The 18,368-nt window shown below is 40.2% G+C and overlaps 1 protein-coding gene across 1 annotated transcript in view; it reads right to left on the minus strand.

Annotated features, from left to right (window-relative positions):
• Positions 1-18,368, minus strand: part of RAB3GAP2 (RAB3 GTPase activating protein subunit 2 (non-catalytic)) — a 133,701-nt gene that overhangs the window by 4,472 nt on the left and 110,861 nt on the right. The window contains exons 25-31 of the mRNA XM_006869701.1: positions 15,131-15,298; positions 14,915-15,027; positions 12,008-12,074; positions 8,965-9,035; positions 5,213-5,248; positions 2,934-3,008; positions 2,505-2,723 (exon numbers count right to left, since the gene is read on the minus strand). Of these exons, the coding sequence (XP_006869763.1) occupies positions 2,505-2,723; positions 2,934-3,008; positions 5,213-5,248; positions 8,965-9,035; positions 12,008-12,074; positions 14,915-15,027; positions 15,131-15,298 (749 nt within the window). The remainder of the gene's footprint in view (positions 1-2,504; positions 2,724-2,933; positions 3,009-5,212; positions 5,249-8,964; positions 9,036-12,007; positions 12,075-14,914; positions 15,028-15,130; positions 15,299-18,368) is intronic.

An 18,368-nucleotide genomic window follows, 5' to 3' on the forward strand; every position in this document is an offset into this window, starting at 1 on the left:
AGCACTTGGACAGGCTCTACAGGAGCCGACCTGTGTAGCAGACCGACCTCCACAGCAGACTGCCTTCCCTACCCAAGAGAAGGCTCAGCTTTTCAGGGTTGGGTTGTAGCAGGAAGGTTTTTTGAGAGAGGTGTTAAGTGAGGCACTTATTGTTTGTTTAAAGTTTAAGCATCCATTCTTTTTCAGATCTTAAAAGATAATAATCCAATCAAAATATGCTTATAAATACAACGAATGCTATTTTATTAGGATAATTACAATTTGGCATCAGACTTTTCAGAAGTAAACTTTAGGGATCTAAACATTAAATGTTACTTATTAAAAACAAACTACTTAGGACATACAATTCCTGTTTAGATATACCCTCAAACTTAGTATGTCCAAATCTTGCTTAATGGGCTTTTTCTAAATAGCATGCTGTCTTCCAATCTTGAAAATTAGGTGCCATTTAACCCCTCTGTCCTTCTGTCTCCTTCAGCTCAACATCCAGCTTGTCATTAGGTCATCCCAATCCATTCTAGGATTTTCATCAGCACCCCCAGTCCAGGTCCTCACGTGCAAGTTTCCCAGACTCCTCTGTCTACTCTACATCCTGCACCTCCTTAGGTATAAATATACCGAGTATCTATCCAGCTCCTATGTTACGCCAGGCATGGCAATGGTAAAGTTAAGAGGGGACAAGGTGAATCTCAAGGAGTGTGGACAAAACATTTGAAGAGGTGAGTGACAAGGCAGTGATTTTTGAAGAATAGGAGCCCTACCATAAAAAAAACAGTTACCTGTGAAAATGGAACACAAATGACAATGTTGTCATGTGCCGTGGAGTCGGTTCTGACTCATAGCGACTCTGCACAGGGTTTCCAAGGCTGTAAATCTTTACGGGAGCAGAAAGCCTCATCTGTCTCCCACGGAGTAGCTGATAGTTCCGAACTGCTGACCTTGCAGTTCGCAGCCCGATTTGTAACCACTATGCTAAATGACAATAAGTGATAAAAATGTGTAATTTCTGGGAGGGTTGGTTACAGCACAAGGTACACATTTACTATTTCCTAGTGACACATTTACTATTTCCTATGAGGTTGGAGAGGGAGGGCAGGTGTGGCTGTGTAGGAGGCCTCCTGGCCATCTGGCAGCAGGCGCTGCTCTGCAATAACAGGGCTCCCGGCAGTGTCCTCCTCCAGTGGAGGTGGAGGGCTGAGCATCCTCCCCTCTGTAGGGAGGAAGCCTATGCAGGCAAGCTGCTGTGCTCTTCTCTCATGCATAGGTGAAACAGGAAGCTGTGTGTCCTAAACCTGACGCTGTGTTCTCTAACCTCACTTTCATCAGTAATAAAGTGACCAAAGCAAAGCTAAGTGATAAAGGTGACGTTGAATCTCTAGCCGAACCCTCTAGCTGCCTTTTTTTTTTAGAATCGAGCTGCAGAGAAAAGGGTTTTGGGTGTTGACCTGCTCTATCCACAGTGGCCAAATTGTGACGGCTTTTCATCCTGCAGAGGTGTTGAACAGGCTTAGGCATGGAATGAAAAGAATGAAATTCTGGCTTGGGCAGACAGGGCTGTAACATGGGAAAGGGTGGACAGACACTGGACACACGGTGACTAGGGAGGAGGCTGCTCTAATAGCCGAAGGGAGGACAAAAAGGTCCCAACTGGTGTGGCACTGGAGGATCAGCCCTGAACTGTGTGAACTGTGAACCACAATGTTGACAGTTCAAACCCACCAGCTGCTCCTCAGAAACCCTATACTGAGTTGTTATAGGTCAGAACTGACTCGAAAACACTTTAATAACAAAGCTATGGAAAAAGAATGGACAGATATTCTAGAGAAGTTACAAGAACAAATTTATAAGGAATGTGGGGCTTTAAGCAAGGAATTAAGCCAGACAATTTCCAGGCTTGTAACCTGGCCACTGCCCCAAACAAGGACATCATAGTAGTTAACTAACCAAGACAGGATTCCCAAGGACCGCAGGTTCAGACCCGGGGCAGGAGGGATGCTTGCAGTTTCACAGGGCAGTCAATACAAATGCATACCTCAAATGCTGAGGATAAGTCAGACCCAGAAATACACAAAAGGTGAAAATAGGTCTGTTCAAGAAGGTACAGGGTTAGAAAAGGTAGCTGAGGACAAAACAGGAAAACCAATATTTAAGGATAAATCAAAAGATAAAGAATATAAAGGCATGAATTGGGAATCTGGAACCTCAGACAAGTCACGAAAGTACTGAACAACTTCAAATAATACTGCCTAGGTGCCTGTGAAAGGTGGCGCAGTGGGTTAGGCCCTGGGCTGCTAACTGCAAGGTCAGTGGTTCAAACCCAGCAGGTGCTCTATGGAAGAAAGATGAAGCTGTCAGCTCCCATAAAGACTGACAGTCATGGAAACCCTATATAGGACCGCTATGAGTCAGAATCTACTGGATGGCAGCGGGCTTCGGTTTCTTTAGTATGTATGTCTGTGAAAGTCACAACTACAGAACAGCTCTGGAATCTTTGAGGTGCTCACCTTGCTATCAAAAAGTGCAAGTGGTTTCACGGTCTTCAGCGCAAACCTCATGACTGCGTATAGGACCGAGCACAGGACGGAGTGGTGTTCCACCAGCGGGTAGTGAATGTGCTTTTGCTCCAGGGCCAGCTCCACTATTGAGACTGGGCCTTCCCCAGACAGCCAGGCGTCCTCTGTGTCCAGCACGGGCACTGGCAGTTCGTCCCTGCTAACATCTGCCTAAGGGTTTGGAGAACGAAGAACTGTGCTCAGGACTGGAGAATAGCCTGCAAAAGGTCTACTGAGTTTACAGGGGACAAAGTATAAACACGTGTAACTTTTTTACTGATTGCAATAAAAAGCATACAAAGTCTTTATACCTTGTAAAAAAATCCCCATTTTTAAAGCTTATGTCAAAACAGTCTCTTCCTTTAGAAGTAAATCTCTTACCTCCAGTAAGGTCTGAAGAAGGTCCAAGCAGGAGCCAAGGAAAGATGTCATTGCGGTGTCACTCATCCCTACGTCCTGTGGTTAAGAAGTGTAATTAGCCCCTGCAGCAAAACTTCTGTAATTAATATCAGAAAGAAACTACACAACACACGTGCTCAACTTTCACACAGAGCCAAAGGCTTGGATTTGAAAGTCAAGGCATTAACACATTTGAATTCCTTTCCTCAGATTTAGACTGAGCCCATTTTAAAATTGGGCTTAAAATGAAAAGCGTGGTATGACTATAACTTTTTTGTGTGAACTGAAGGAATCTCATTAGTTACTCTAGACTAGCATTATTCAGGTAGGACTCACTGTCCAGCCTGCCAAACCACTGGGTAGCCAGCCACCTCAGGGTACGTGGTGAGATACTCACACTAGTAGTGTCCAACCTGGAAAGGTCAGAAAAAACAGCCTGATTTGGTTTCACAGAGGCTTTTAGGGATGGAACTAGGCCCATGGAACAACACTAGAATACACCCAAGCTCTTAGCAGTCTCTCAACATCCTCCTGCTTGTGAACTAAATACTAAACAAATGCTGGAGGCAAGACTGTGGAGTCTCATAAAAGGTCCACTATCCTTGGGGCACTTACACACATACAATTTGTTTTAAGCCAACAACCAACAAATTTTTCGCATCTCCAAGGTAAATAAGTAATTCTGTGTGTCTCTATACATGGCTAAGTCAAAAAGCTTCCACTAGGGTTCCAGTTCATACATGCACAGGTTTATTCCAAAAAGAATGTTTGCAAATATATTTCTGTGATCAGTGGGTAGATGCACACAAGTTCTCTCAATAATACACTTTTCAACTTTGGATACCTTCAAAAACAAAACAAAACAAAAGGGACCAATCAAAACTGGTTTCTATTAATTCAAGGCAGAGAGGTCAGCTCCGAAGGTTATGATGACTGTTTTTTAGAACTCCAAGAGGTCATCTTGATAGATTTTCTTGAAGGACACAGGACAATCATGGGTGCTTAATAGGCAAAAGTTTCAAGGCAACGGAAAACTGCACTAGTGAGAAAAAGGCCAGTGAAGTTATGCTGAACAATTTTTTTCCATTATGACAATGTACCTGCTCATTCTCTGAAGCTGTCCTATGAGAATTCCATTGGGAAACCTTTCCTCATCTGCCCTACAGCCTTGCTCTGGCCCCTTCAGACTTTTAATTTCCTAGACTCAAAAATAACACTGAAAAGAAACACAATTGGAGTCCCCTGAGGATGCCAAAACCACCACTCTGACATGGTGTTAATCACAGCGTTAAATTCTTTGGGGGAAGGGTGAGAGAGATGGAAACACTGCCTTCTAAAGTGTGAAGACCTAGGTGGTGGACATGTCAAGAAATAATAGCTTCACATTTTTATATTTTTGTTTACTAAAGGTTTCTATAATTTCACAGCAATACTTTTACAGAAGCACTAAACTACAAGGTCGGTTTGAATTGAAAGGCCGACGGTTCTAATCCACCAGCCATTCTTCAGAAACCCTATACAGGGTTGCTACAAGCTGAAACTGACTTGATGGTACTTAACAACAACACACACACAAGTACACATAAGTATTAAAGGGGATTCAAAACATTTGTGGAAAAACTCCATTATCTTTTAATTCCACCCATGAACTTTTTGAAGTCCCCTTGTATTTATACGTAATATATACTCTATACGTAAACTGTAGCCATAGGACCAATCTCAAGAGCATAACGCCAGAATTCTTCAATAATGGTGACTTTTCGGGACATAACAACTAGATTTGTGTGTCCTAACATTCCTCAGTGAGAACACTTAAAAAATTCTGAGCAAAAGCTGCCACTGTTTATCACTGGACTCAAAAGCAAGTCCCTAGAACATTACTGTAGGCTAATACTCTTATAATACACTGCTTATTACCTATGGGTAGATCAAATTCACTACTAATACAGATCTGGTTTGATACTTAAATATGAAAGATTATAAATTTCTAATCTGAAGCTGAGCAAATACACGCAGCACTGGCAGCCCGCGTCTCTTGTTCACAGTCCAAGGTTGAACACCTCTTGTGGAAACACAGTTTAAACACATACTGACAATCTAGAAAGGTAAATTAAAGTTGGCCATAGTTCACGACCAATTTCCTTTATACAGTTATTCTCTTTCCATTTTTATTATGCCATGAAGTGGCAAAAGGCAAAGTCTAGCCCTGCAGTTAATAAGGGTTGATAACTGTACTTTCTGGTTAAGGGCGATTCACTTACCCTTCGGCATAACCTGTCCTTGGGTGATTTTCCAACCTGAGACAGAAAATTGCAAAATGCTTTTATTTTTTAGTGAGTTACAGTATTTATTAATTTATATTCACATACTGACAATTGCCTACAATGTACCGTAAGAAATGTCAATTTAGAAATACTGATTTCTCATATTCACATCACACAACAATTGTGTTCAAATACACTGTTATTTATTGTTGGTAAGTGCCTTCGGGTCGATAGCGACCATGTATAGGCTTTCCAAGGAGCACCTGGTGAGCTTGAACCACCGACCTTGCAGTTCAAACGACTTTGCAGACTGACACATTAGCCCACAGCGCCACACCAGGACTTCTTCATGAACATTAAGTTACCTTTTTTTCAACTACCAAAATATGGAAATCTCTGAACATCTGGTTCTTTCTTTGCACAATCAAATAAACAGCACTGCCTTACAACCCAGAACCCTTTCTGTGTTACTAATCAAAGCAGTTAATAATTTTGCCTACTAATAACTATACACAAGAGTTTCAAATGGTCAGAAAGAAGAAAAAGCTACCTGAAGCAGTCAGGAGTTACATTCCTAGCTCAGAAAGACGATGATTTCCTATTCTACATACGTCCACATTTTATTCAGAATTGTTAATCATAGCAACCCTGTAAAGAGTTTCCAAGGAGCGGCTGGCAGCTCTGGATTGCTAACCTTATGGTTAGCAGTCCAGTGCTTATCCTATTACAGTACCACACAAGTAGAAAACGGAAAATAAAAATTTGCCCTTCAGAAATATCTACTCAGCAAGTCAAGAGACTCACATGAGAGAGTACAATGCAAGAAGAGACTCCAAGCCTCACCTTGACATTTTCACTGGTATTAACGCCAATATTCTTCTGACAATCAAACTCAACTTACCCAACATACACTCTACATTGCTGTCAGAATTATCTTCTAAAATGCGAATCTTAACACATCAGAATGATGTGTTCTGCTTACATTAAAACTGCCTCAATGTCTTCAAGATAAAACCACAGCTACCACTTACCAGGAACGAGCTCTGGTAGTGTAGTGGTTACAAATCAGGCTGCTATCTTCAAGGGCAGCAGCTGGAAATTACCAGCTGTTTCGTGGGAGAAAGATGAGGCTTTCTGCTCCTGTAAAGATTTACAGCCTGGAAAACCCTGTGCAGGGTCACGATGAGGCACATTACCATCACCACCACACCACTTTCCAGGAGTCCTGATGTGGCGCTGTAGGATAAGCACTCAACCTCAAGGTCCACTTGAACCACAAGGTCTGCGGTTCAAACTCACCGCTCAGTAAGTGGTGGTTCAAACCAGTCTTGCAGTCCTGCGCTTTATCCCACAGCGCCACACCAGGACTCCTACACCCATTATTCCAAATCCATACCCATTGGAGAGATTCTTCCTGTTCGGTTTCCCTCTGCTTCCTATAGCCTACGTTCTAACCAGACTAAATGGCTTGCAGATCTCGGAGTCCAGTGAGTTCCCTCATGCCTCCAGGATGCTTTGTTGGAATACATTTCCTGGCTCTCACTTTTTACTGATTCATTTGGACTCATCCTCCAAAATTCAGCTCAGAAGCCTTCCCCTCTTATCTTGCAACTTACTTGCTTTCTCATCTGTGTTCCAGTCCCATCCTACAGTCTATTTACCTGCCTTCATATTGTGCTTTCTTTGACTGTGGTACACACTGTGATTTTATCGATGCTGTCTTAAGACTCTAGCATAGTCCTTGACACAAAAGAGAATGAGTAATATGTATTTGTTGAACAAATGATCATTAACCCTTTGCTTCCCCGCAATCCAGGACTATGTTCACCCAAGTCTAAGTGTAAGTAAGTAAGGATCAAACGTACAGTGGATGAGAGAAACTGTGAAATTGTAAACACTCATGGAAGGCATAACCAATAATAACTTTATTCTCTCAAACAGAGATAATCAAATCAAAAAAAGATAATATCAAAAATAAAAAAGGAAAAGGAATGCGTGTCAAGCAAACAGCAAAGTGGCCAAGAAAGATGAGCACAGAGGAAGGAATAGTTAGATTTAACTGGAAATACTGTTACTAGTGACCTCAAAGGAAGCAGTTCCAAGGGGAGCAGTGGCCTGAAGTGGGTGCGAGTTGTCCTGCTAGTCACGGTTTAGAAACGGCTGTCACTCTGAATTGAAAAGAATAAGCTTATCATTAGAGTCAGAGTTTTCCTAACTGGTATCAACAGATTAGCCAGATTAACCCACATTCTCAGCAGACCTATAAAATACATTTTACTTGGGCTAGGTCTAATGTTTACCTGTAAGATCTGGTGTGGTGCTGTAGGATAAGCACTGGACTGCTAACCTCAAGATCATTAGTTCAAACCCACCAGTTGCTCTCGGAAACCCTATACAAGGACACTATGAGTTGGAACCGACTAGATAGCACAACAAACGTTTATAAGTGTTCTAATATCAGTCAATAAATGCCGGGAAACAAATAAATGATCAGGAAGTCAAACAGGAGCATGCTCTCTTCCTCCCCAAACCTGTGTGTTCTGGTTGTGAATTGACACTGTGCCTACATAGCTAGTATGTATATATGTGATGCGAGCAAAATGCAGCTGTTTCTGTCAGCGCTGCACTGAGGCTTTAAAAAGATTTATGGAGGAGACCAGCTAAGTGCTAGTTCTGTTAGACTAGGTATTGAGAAAACCACTATAAAGATGATGGGATGAATTAGAAAAATCTAAATACAGGCCATGGTGTTTTCAGTAGCCTCATATGGATGCAAAAGCTGGACAGTGAATAAGGAAGATCGTAGAAGAATTGATGCCTTTGAGTTGTGGTGTTAGAGAAGAATACTGAAAGTGCCATGGACTGCCAAAAGAACCAATAGATCTGTTTTGGAAGAAGTGCAGCTAGAGTGCTCCTTGGAGGCCAGGATGGCTAAGCTTCGTCTCTCATACTTTGGACATATTGCCCGGAGGAAAAAATCGTTGGAGAAGGATGTCATGCTGGGTAGGGTGGAGGGTCAGAGAAAAAGAGGAAGACCCCCAACGAGATGGATCAGCCAGGTAGCATAATTGATGGACTCAAGTATGGCAGCGGTAGTGAGGTTGGCCCAGGATCAGACATTGTTTCATTCTGCTGTGCATGGGGTCGCTATGAGTCGGGTCCGACTCGATGGCATCAACAACTGACAAATACTTCATACTCAGATTGTATCACAACTTTAAAGAAATAAGATCTAGAAATCATAGGCAATACATTCTGGGTAAGGTCGATGCAAGGAAAACAAAGAATTTGAACAGGCTCACATTCAAAGATGGCATCTTGGTCCTATATCCAGAGACTGGTGGAGAAAACTGTACACTTACATGTTTTAATTTGAAATTAAATACAAATTCCTGCTTGGTTAAGAGACATTTACAATGTACTACTCTTATTAGGGATATCCAGCTTTTCATGTTATTTAAATACCCGCACTGTGAATTACATTTAACAGAGAATTTAATATCAAATGAAAAACAGTCCAGTAAAGTCTAATGTTTATAAAGCTGGTGTGGCATAGCAGAATAAGCACTTGACTGCAAGGTTGGATTGAACCTCAAGGTTGGTGGTTCAGACTCACCAGCCACTCTTCCGAAACCCTATACAGGGTCACTACGGATCAGAACCAACTCGACGGCACTTTACAGCAACATCAGTCAATGAATTAAGGGAAACAAATAAGAGATGAAATACAAAACTTAAAAGTATCTTACCTTATCCATCAAGTATGTAGCAGCAGAAAACCTTTTAACTAAGAATGTATTCCACATCATCAGTGCAATACCTAGATATAACAAGTAAAAAGTAAAGTAGTAAACAAAATGTTTATGTATTTTCATTTTCATCACACATAACAAATTCCTTTCTTCCTAAATCTTATAAAAGACATCAGCTATTAATGTAGATATACATTACTCATTCTTATGTAGTATTTATACAGTTGATAAAACTTTCATCTTTAATAAAAGTCAGAACTGAGTTGCATAAGAAGGTATCTAAATAGCCAAAAAGCATAAGAAAAGACTCAACATGATTAGTTAGTTGTAAGGGAAACAGACTAAAGACACAATGAGATATTACAACAACCAAAAATGTCCACTGACAATACCAAATGTTGGTGAAGATTTGGAGCAACTAGAACTCTCCCATACACTGCTGAGAGTAAACTAGCAAAATCACCTTGAAAACTTTGTTACGAAAGTTTACAAAAGCTACACTGTGTCTACTCTATTACCTACTTCTACTGGGTATACACTCAACAGAAACAAATATGTGTATACTCAACAGATTAAATGCAGATGATGGGCTCAAGATTGCCGAGAAGATAATATCCAAACACTAAAAACAATCTCAAAATCCAGGAAGGCTTGTTTTCATATAAAACAAAATACAGAACATTTACTAGAGGTATGTGATACTGCAATTTATATAAAAAAAGTAAAACAAGCAAAAACTGGGCTATCTCTATTTTCAGATTCATAGTAAATTGTGGCTTTGAAATTAAGATTTCTGAAGCAGTCGTCAATTAGGCAATATAACCATGGCGTTTCAGATGCTGCCATTACTATCCAAAAACCATTCTACAGTTTAGCTGTTTATAGGAGTTTTTTTTTTTTTTAAGACTGTGAAGCTGTCAGGAACCTTACTCAATTGCAAATGGATAAATACCTAAGTTCAAGAAATAACTAGCCCAAAATGAGTAGGTAATTTAATTTTATCAGTAAGGACGGAAATATCTTGACACTATTTTTTCTAAGGCAGTCACATTAAATACTTTTTTTCTCCTCTGAAGAAGGCAACATCTAAGCGATACACGAATACTTCTCAAATTCTCTTTATAGACAATGAGGCATTTCAAAATTTCTGCAGTTTGACTTCTACAGTCAGGTGGTACTGGCAAAAAAGAAATAAGTTGTTTCACTGAAATTTATCACATAAAGAAACACCTCTTCTCAGATCCACAGCTAGCCTCACCTCTTATATTAAGGTTAACTAGACTGATAATAATCTCAATTTTTAAAAAACTTTTTATTGTTAATCGAGTGAAGGTTTACAGATAAGATCATCAGTTTCACATTTAAAAACTCACAGACTTTGTTTCATCTCAATGATTGTAATTCCCTCCAAGCCACAACAGGGATCCTGCTTCTTCACTGTGGTCCCTATTTCCATTCCACCAACTTTCCATATCCCTGCTCAATTTTGTCCTTAGGCATAAACTGCCCTTTTGACTTTGAATGACTGACCATTCATTCCATGGTGAGCATACCTTTCCAGTGGTTTTTGTCTCCATCTATCAATCTATCTACTGCTTGGCTAAAAACTGGGCTTCATTCATTTCTTTTTCTTTTTGTGCTATAAAAGGAAGCTGTATTGTTTCCATTTGGTCCACAGCTTGGGAGAGAGGGGTTCCTGGATGGTGGTGATGCTGTCTGTGGCTGGAGGGTAAGGTTCAGGAAGAAGATCCGAGGATGGCAGGGAAAGGCTGAAGGCCCTTTACAGGTTGTTGGGCTCCACAGGCTCCTACTCACGCTTGAGCCTCTCAGAGAGATATTTCCACAGCCCCGCCTGAGGAATGACCAGCCTGCAGAGGTTGGCCAGTGGTCACCCATCTTCTTAATAATTTTTACTTCCTCATCCAGGAAATTGTTCTCCAGAAAGTTACAATGATGGGGGTCTGTGTGGGTAGCACCCACAGCATGCAGATCCAGAAGGAACTAGTTCAGGTTCTTCTCCAGGGCCAGGGCGGCTCATCTTGGGATGGCTTCTGCATATCCTGGAAGAACGCATGGCCGCCATGCTGGCTTTGTAGCTTCACGAGTCACTCAGCATTCATGCACTTCTCCTTTAACAATTCACAGAAGTGTCCCAGGCCTGCCAAGGCCATGTTGTTGTGATTGAACTACAAGCCCAGGGACAGGTAGCCCTAAGAGGCTTGCAGATGTAGGCTGACCAGATGGTTGACGCCTGCCTCCACTTCAGCAGAATAATTCTGACGGATCTGAGAGCTCAGGTTGGTCGAGGATTTGGAGCTAACCAAACACATATACACACACACACACACCCCAGAGTTTAGCTTTAAGGTCCTGAAAATGGGATGGCCAAGAAGATGGTCCCGGAGAAGAGACTGAGCTTAAAGAGGTGAGAAGTCCCTAGATCTGTTTCCATCCCAACACTGTTGAAGCAACAGACAGATCCAAGCGATGACCAGCCAAGCTTCCATTAATTACTTCTTATCATGAAATTTATTAAATAGAGCCCAAACCTGTTCATAAACTTCTCTACAATAATTAATAACACTTTTACAATACCACCAGCAGTCCCTGTCATTCAGAAGCCAATAACAATATTCATAATAATTAAAGATGCTCAAGGTAGTGTGTAAAGACTTGGGCATTTGGAGCCTTAAACTACTCATCAGGAATTACAGTCCTAAGAACTCCAGACCTTTTCCCTTCTCTATTTCTGAACTAAAGAAGAAATCAATGATTCCTGCCTAGAATCTCCCTCATTTCCACAGCATTGTAAGCTTGAAAGCTGATGGATGAGGACAGCCTGTGATAGTTAACTCCCCTTTCCCTTGCTTTCTGGATTACATCTTTTAAGTAGTTATAATAGATAGTACTTTGCATATAGTAATATAATGTAATGTGTCAGCTTGTAGGTACATCAAATAAAATGTTGACAGGATTTGAATTTAAAGATTCTTGTCTCTTTTAAATTAATTGGTAAGGTTTTCAACATCTGTTTACTTACCATTCTGTATATGTGCATTTAGAATGTGCTTCAAGTGCTCTATTGACCTAACAAAAAAACGTGCTTCCTTACGTACAGACAGAGAAAAGAAAAGGGGAAAAAAAAAAGATATCTTTTAGTAGGTGTTTTAAATACAATGTAAATGGTGACTTCTCACAGAAATCTCTGCATACAGCCACCTCAGAACGCTGTAATAACAACATGGAATTATTAGATACTAAATGATTTTTCTAAGATTAATTCGTGAGTTAGAAGCAACTCCACGGCAACAAAAAACAACACCAAGTGGTTTGTGTATTACAGCAGTATCCTTTCCAATAAATACTTGAATTTCGTACAGATATGCAAACAAGTTGAGTTTATTTATTTTCACTCAGTTGTAAGTCAACAAATACTTACTGAACACCTACCATGTACCAGGCCTTGCTTGAGGTTCTAGGGATACATGCAGGGACTTAAAAAGTTTACAGAAAAGTAGAATGAAAAGATTATGGAATTTTCCCACAACCTTTTAGAAAACACCTTGTAGAAATGAACACAAACAAGAAAAACAGCCAAGACCATTCTAAAACCAAACAATTCTAAAAGTGGGAAATGATAACACTAATCAAAATGTCAGACACTATGGACCCACTTTCTCTATAAACTGCTACAGCCTTTTGAGAAAACACAAACATATTGCAAGACATTTTGTTTAGTGTTATCATTACTGTTAGTACTGCTGACTTTAAAAATAAAGCAGCTGTTTTTCCTGCTATTTTCCCGTTAAATAGTCATCTACTTACCCTAGCCAACCCTCAGCCCAGCTCCTCCATCTGACACAGAGAGCTTTATTAGACTCATTACAACGACAATTACTTTTGGCAAAAGTGGTATGTTTGATCGATGCACAGATTACCAAACTAATCATAAAATCCTCTAATTTTAGGATACAGCTGAGATACACAGGGTTCAGAGACATATTAAATAAGCAGAAACACTGGGGGGCCAGGGAAGAGCTTGAACTGAACCCACATTTATCTGTGTCCGCTATACAAAGGTGCTTCTTGGTTTAGAAATGAATGTTGTGATATTCAGTTTTCTTTAAATATCACTTTCTTAGGCTTGGAATTAATTTAGATTTTAGAAATTATATCCTTGGTCTAGACTTAATGCCTTTTTTCTTTCTTATAGGAAATTTCCTATTTGAGTTGTTGTTAAGTGCTGTTGAGTTGGTTCTGATTCACAGTGACCCTGTATAGGGTTTCTAAGGAGCAGCTGGTGAGCTTGAACCACAGACCTGGTTGTGGTTAGCAGCCCAGTGCTGATTATTACAGCACCACACCAGAAGTCCTATTTATGGCCTAAATACGAATAATGCCAGAATATTCTGGAAAATAGTGATTTGAGGATATCAGCAGGATTACCCCTATTCTAAAAAACATTTGGTCAAAGTTAAATTGATCCAAGTCCATTTCTTTGTTTAAAGCATTTATATTTTTTGTGCCTTTAAAAAATATGCAGTGGTTACATATTAAGGACAATTTTTTTTCTTTAGAAGGAAGGAAGAGTATGATTACCATTAGTAAGGCATACATTAATTTATCAGTTAAATTTTTTTTATGAGTGGAACCTGATGTAAGGACAATAAAGGACGGAGTTGTGATTTGAAATGAATGATTTAACACAGCACTGCCAACGAGGGCTATACTGGTCAGTAAGAATATGTCTTTACTCTTCTGAATACACCATACTCTTATGTCTTTGCATATTATTTGATTCCGGTGTCCACCTTGAAAACTGGCCCTTTTATTAAAAACAAGTGGGGAACAAAAACACAGGTTCAGAGATTGAGTGGCCCGACATTACATGCTTGTCAACAAATCACCTGGGATCTAAATCGAGGTCTCCTGCCTCCAGGCGAGGCCCTCCTACACTGTGAATACCCTGAAGGAGAGCGTGGCCAACACAAGTGGTAGAAAAGGGGACCGGAGCAGAGTGTTGCAAAGGAAAGGAGGCTAAACCTGGGCTACACTCAGTACTGCATACAACGAGAGTTTCTTCAATGTTCTTCTGAGACGAGTATGACAGAAGTGACAAACATACACATACTGCAATCAACACTAAGTTGACTTTGGAATCTTTACTCTCATTTTTATCATGGGGACTATCCTATTAAGGCTTTCTAGTGGTGGTGGTGGTGGGCTGTGGAGTCAGTTTCGACTCATAGCCAACCCGCATATGGTTGCAGAGGCTGTAAATCTTTACAGGAACAGAAAGCCTCATTGTTCTCCCCCGGAATGGCTGGTAGTTTCGAACTGCTGACCTTGAAGGTAAGTAGCTCTCTATTAGGTATTGCCAATTCATAAAGGAATTCAGAATGAAATTTTTAAAACCCAACAACCTAACTAGGGAGTGGGGAGAAGCATTGGCTTTAAAAATATAGAGAAGTCTATGCTTAAATCCGAGCCCTGGTGTGGCGCTGTGGGTTAATGTGTCAGACTGCAAAGCCATTTGAACTTCAAGGTCGGCGGTTCAAGCTCATCAACTGCTCCTTGGAAACCCTATACAGGGTCACTGTGGGTCAGAACTGACTCAATGGCACTTCACAACAACAACACTTAAATTCTGGCCCAGTTACTTAGCAGTATGTCCATAGGTAAGTAACGTAACTTCTCTGATCCCTCATTTTCTATTCTCTACAGTGGGTATCTGCAGGAGAAAGATGAGGCTTTACATGTAAATGAAGATTTACAGCCTCGGAAACATTATACAAGGTCACCATGAGTCAGAATTGATTTGACAGCACACAACCACCACCATCATAGTTAAATACTGTTAATAATGTAATCATTGAAATAACAGTCCCACATGTGAGGAGCATGAACAAACAAAAGATGAACACGAGAGAGATGATGAGACTCTTACCTCTGGGTCTTTATTCCACTGGACCACATACTCCCAACAGCAATGTGCATGCAGCACGTCTAGCTCAAGGCTGCAAGGAAACTGTTTATAGGCTAAATGCAGCAAGTCTGGAAGTCAGAAGAGAGGTGGAATCTATTATACTTTCCTTAAAGAAAAGTCAGTTGCATCTCTCCACTTGGAGTATCTTATTTCTCAGTATTTAAGTATTATCTGATATGGCTCCTAAGTCCATGTCTACCTCTAAAACTTCAAGGGAATCTCTGTTAATACCTTCTTTGGGTTCATCAGGGTTTTCTACAGTTCTTTCTTTGTTAGCCAGTTTCAACACATCAGGGTTGACGTCTAGTTTAAATATCCACTTGGCCACACTGTCTGCAATGGCACCTACAGTTGGATGGTAAGAAAGAAGGGCACATAAGCAGCAGCATTTGCCAGAATCCGTACAATCTACTGAGCTGCATTTTCTTATTAAACATTCAGATCTAACATTTAGTTCTGAGTCTGGAAGTGACACCCAAAAGCCATGAGATTTATTACAGAGTGACCACATACTTAATTCACAAGAGCAGCTGGGATGTTTGGTATCTATGGACATCATTATAGTCTCAGACAGTATTAAACATAAGTGCATATATATGTCTATTATTTTTGCTGTTATTAAGTGCCATGGAGTCGGTTCCGACTCATAGCAACCCTGTGTAGGGTTTCCAAGGAGTCACTGGTCGATTTGAACCACTGACCTTGTGGTTCAAACTGACATTGCAGTCGAGTGCTTATCCTATAGCGCCATACTAGGATTCCAATTATATGTTGACACGAAGCTAAGTCAAAAAGTATTGCTCCTAGGGTTCCAGCCAGTTCATATATGTGTAGGTTTATTCTAAACAAATTGTGTTTAAACAGTTTTCTGAGATCAGTAAATGGCTACAGGCAAGTTCTCTTGGTAATATACTTGTCTGTTTGTTTAAGGTGCCTTAAAAAAAAAAAATGTGGTAGATACTATTTGTCATGGGAAAAATGATGGCGAATATAAGGATTTTTAGCCAAACTCAAGTGGTTGGTATTGTCGCTGTTAAGTGTCAAGTCATTTCTGCCTCACAGCAACCCCCATAGAGGGTTTTTGAGGAGCGGGTTTAAATCACCGTTCTTGTGGTTAGCAGTCCAGCACTTATCCAACAGCTTTCTAAATCGTTGAAGCTATGCAGTAAAGTTTACATGAATGCGGCCCCACACACACCAGTTTTTCGGTGGATCAAGCACTGTGCAAAAGGTTGGGATGACCTCAAAGATTAGCCAAGAAAGGGAAGACCATCAACTTCATCACATGAAGCAACTGTGGCTGACATCTAGAACCTGGAGGAAGAAGACTGCAATATCACCACTAAGGTGATAGTTACTGAAGTTGAGATCTTACATGCTACCGAGTTTTCAGTTCTTAGTGAATATCTTGGCCTCAACAAGCTTTTAGCTCAATGGGTGCCAAAAGCATTGTACGAAAGTCAGCTAGTGCAAAGAACTCATCTTTCCATCATTCTTTTAAGCAAGAGTGAAGCTAAGGAAGATGGTTTTATGGGAAGAATCAGAACCAGGAACAAGTCCTGAATTTACTAATAAGATCCTGAGAGCAAGGTCCAAATAAATAGCGTTCACCTAAACTCCAGGCAACAGGGTTTGCTCAAACGCTATGATGCCTGTTGTCTTGGGATTCCAAAGTGGGTAAACTTGATAGGTTTTCTTGAAGAACATGGGACAATCATGGAAGCTTATTAGGAAATTTTCAGAAAACTGAAAAGTAGAATGGTGGAAAAAAAGGCCAGGAGAGAAGAGCTGAGGGAAACATTTTTCCATTATAACAATCATCTGCCCATTCTTGCAGGCTACTGCCTTATCTTGCCCCTTCAGGCTTCTTTTTGTTTCCAAAAATCAAAGAACATTTCACGATTGGAATCCCTTCAGGATGCCAAAAGTGCTCTTTTCATGTGGTACAAATCAGACTGTAAGATTCTTCAAGGAAAGGTTAGAGAGATGGAAACACTGCCTTCAGAACTATAGAGATTTAGAGGCTATGTCAAGTAACAATAGTGGTTCAATATTTTTGTTAAATGAAGATTTCTATGATGTTACAGCAATATTTTTGACTTAACCTTGCATATCACACACCTTTCAGTTCATGAATTCAAAATATACTTTCCCAGATACATGACAAAGGATCAAGAGACTACATTTAGATCAGTTTTAAAGCCTAATACCTGTGTCTAGGCTTCTTAGGGCAGTATTACTTTTAATAGTCAACTACGCTTCCAAAAAGGAATATTTATGCACAATATTTAGCCATAGTTAATCAACCATGATGTTTTTTCAATCACAATATAAAGCAGGAAAACATTCAAAATGTCTGAAGTCTTGTTTATTGTGTAAAATAAATCCTGTGTTCTATTATTTTCTGAAGCTTTTCCTCTCAAATCTTTTTTGATCATTACTCAAATATTTTCCATTTTGACTCAAATACAAATCGTTCAGTATATAAAGACTGTTTCACAGTAAACTCAAAACTGTCTGTATAAATACATGGGAGCAAAGTGCTGGGTGATTAGTGTAGTGGTTACGAATCGGGCTGCGAACCTTAAGGCCAGCGGTTCGAAACTACCAGCTGCTCCGCGGGAGAAAGATCAGGCTTTCTACTCCCATAAAGATTTACACCCTCGGAAACCCTGTACAGGGTCGCTATGGGTCGGAACCGACTCGAGGGCACTTAAGGACAACAACAACATTCCAGAATTAAGCCCCTGGTTATGTTTACTTAAGATTAACATTTCAATGGTGACCCTGCATTTTCACCAGGTGACAGCATGGAGTGTTGTTGAGTTTGTAATTAAAACAGGCTCACAAGTCTTACAAGAGATCAGCAAATTAACTAATCAAGGAAGAAATCTACAAACATCTGGGTTTTTATAGACCCACAACTATGAGGGGGCTTCAAAGAGTTGGTGAAAAAGTGGAAATTAAAAGACAATGGAGGAGAGAACAAACAAGATGGCAGATCGGGTGGACATGTAGACTACTGTATGTGGCTGTTTTTTCTGTGCTTACAAATAAATTTGTTCTTCAGTTCGGAAAACAAAGTAATCAAGTATATGAAAAAACTGTTAAGATACTTTTAAAACCTCAACTAGCTACTTTAAACTTTTTGCTTTCTGGGAGCAATCAAAGTAATCTCTTGGCCTCAGGTCTTTTGTGTGGGATTTCCCTACCTGCACTTCTCTTTCCTTATAAAGTTGTAGGACTCATTGCCTCACATTCTTCAGATTTTTGATCAGTTACTACCCTGTCAGATGCAGAGCACCCTGTATCAGAAGAATGATCACCATCATTCTCTACCTCCCAAATTCTATTTTGTTTGTCTCATAGTACTTATCATCATATTGCCTATTTAAAAAAAAATTTTTTTTGAGGG

Source organism: Chrysochloris asiatica, unplaced genomic scaffold (genome assembly GCF_000296735.1).
Source record: "Chrysochloris asiatica unplaced genomic scaffold, ChrAsi1.0 scaffold00133, whole genome shotgun sequence".
Lineage (NCBI taxonomy): Eukaryota > Metazoa > Chordata > Mammalia > Afrosoricida > Chrysochloridae > Chrysochloris > Chrysochloris asiatica.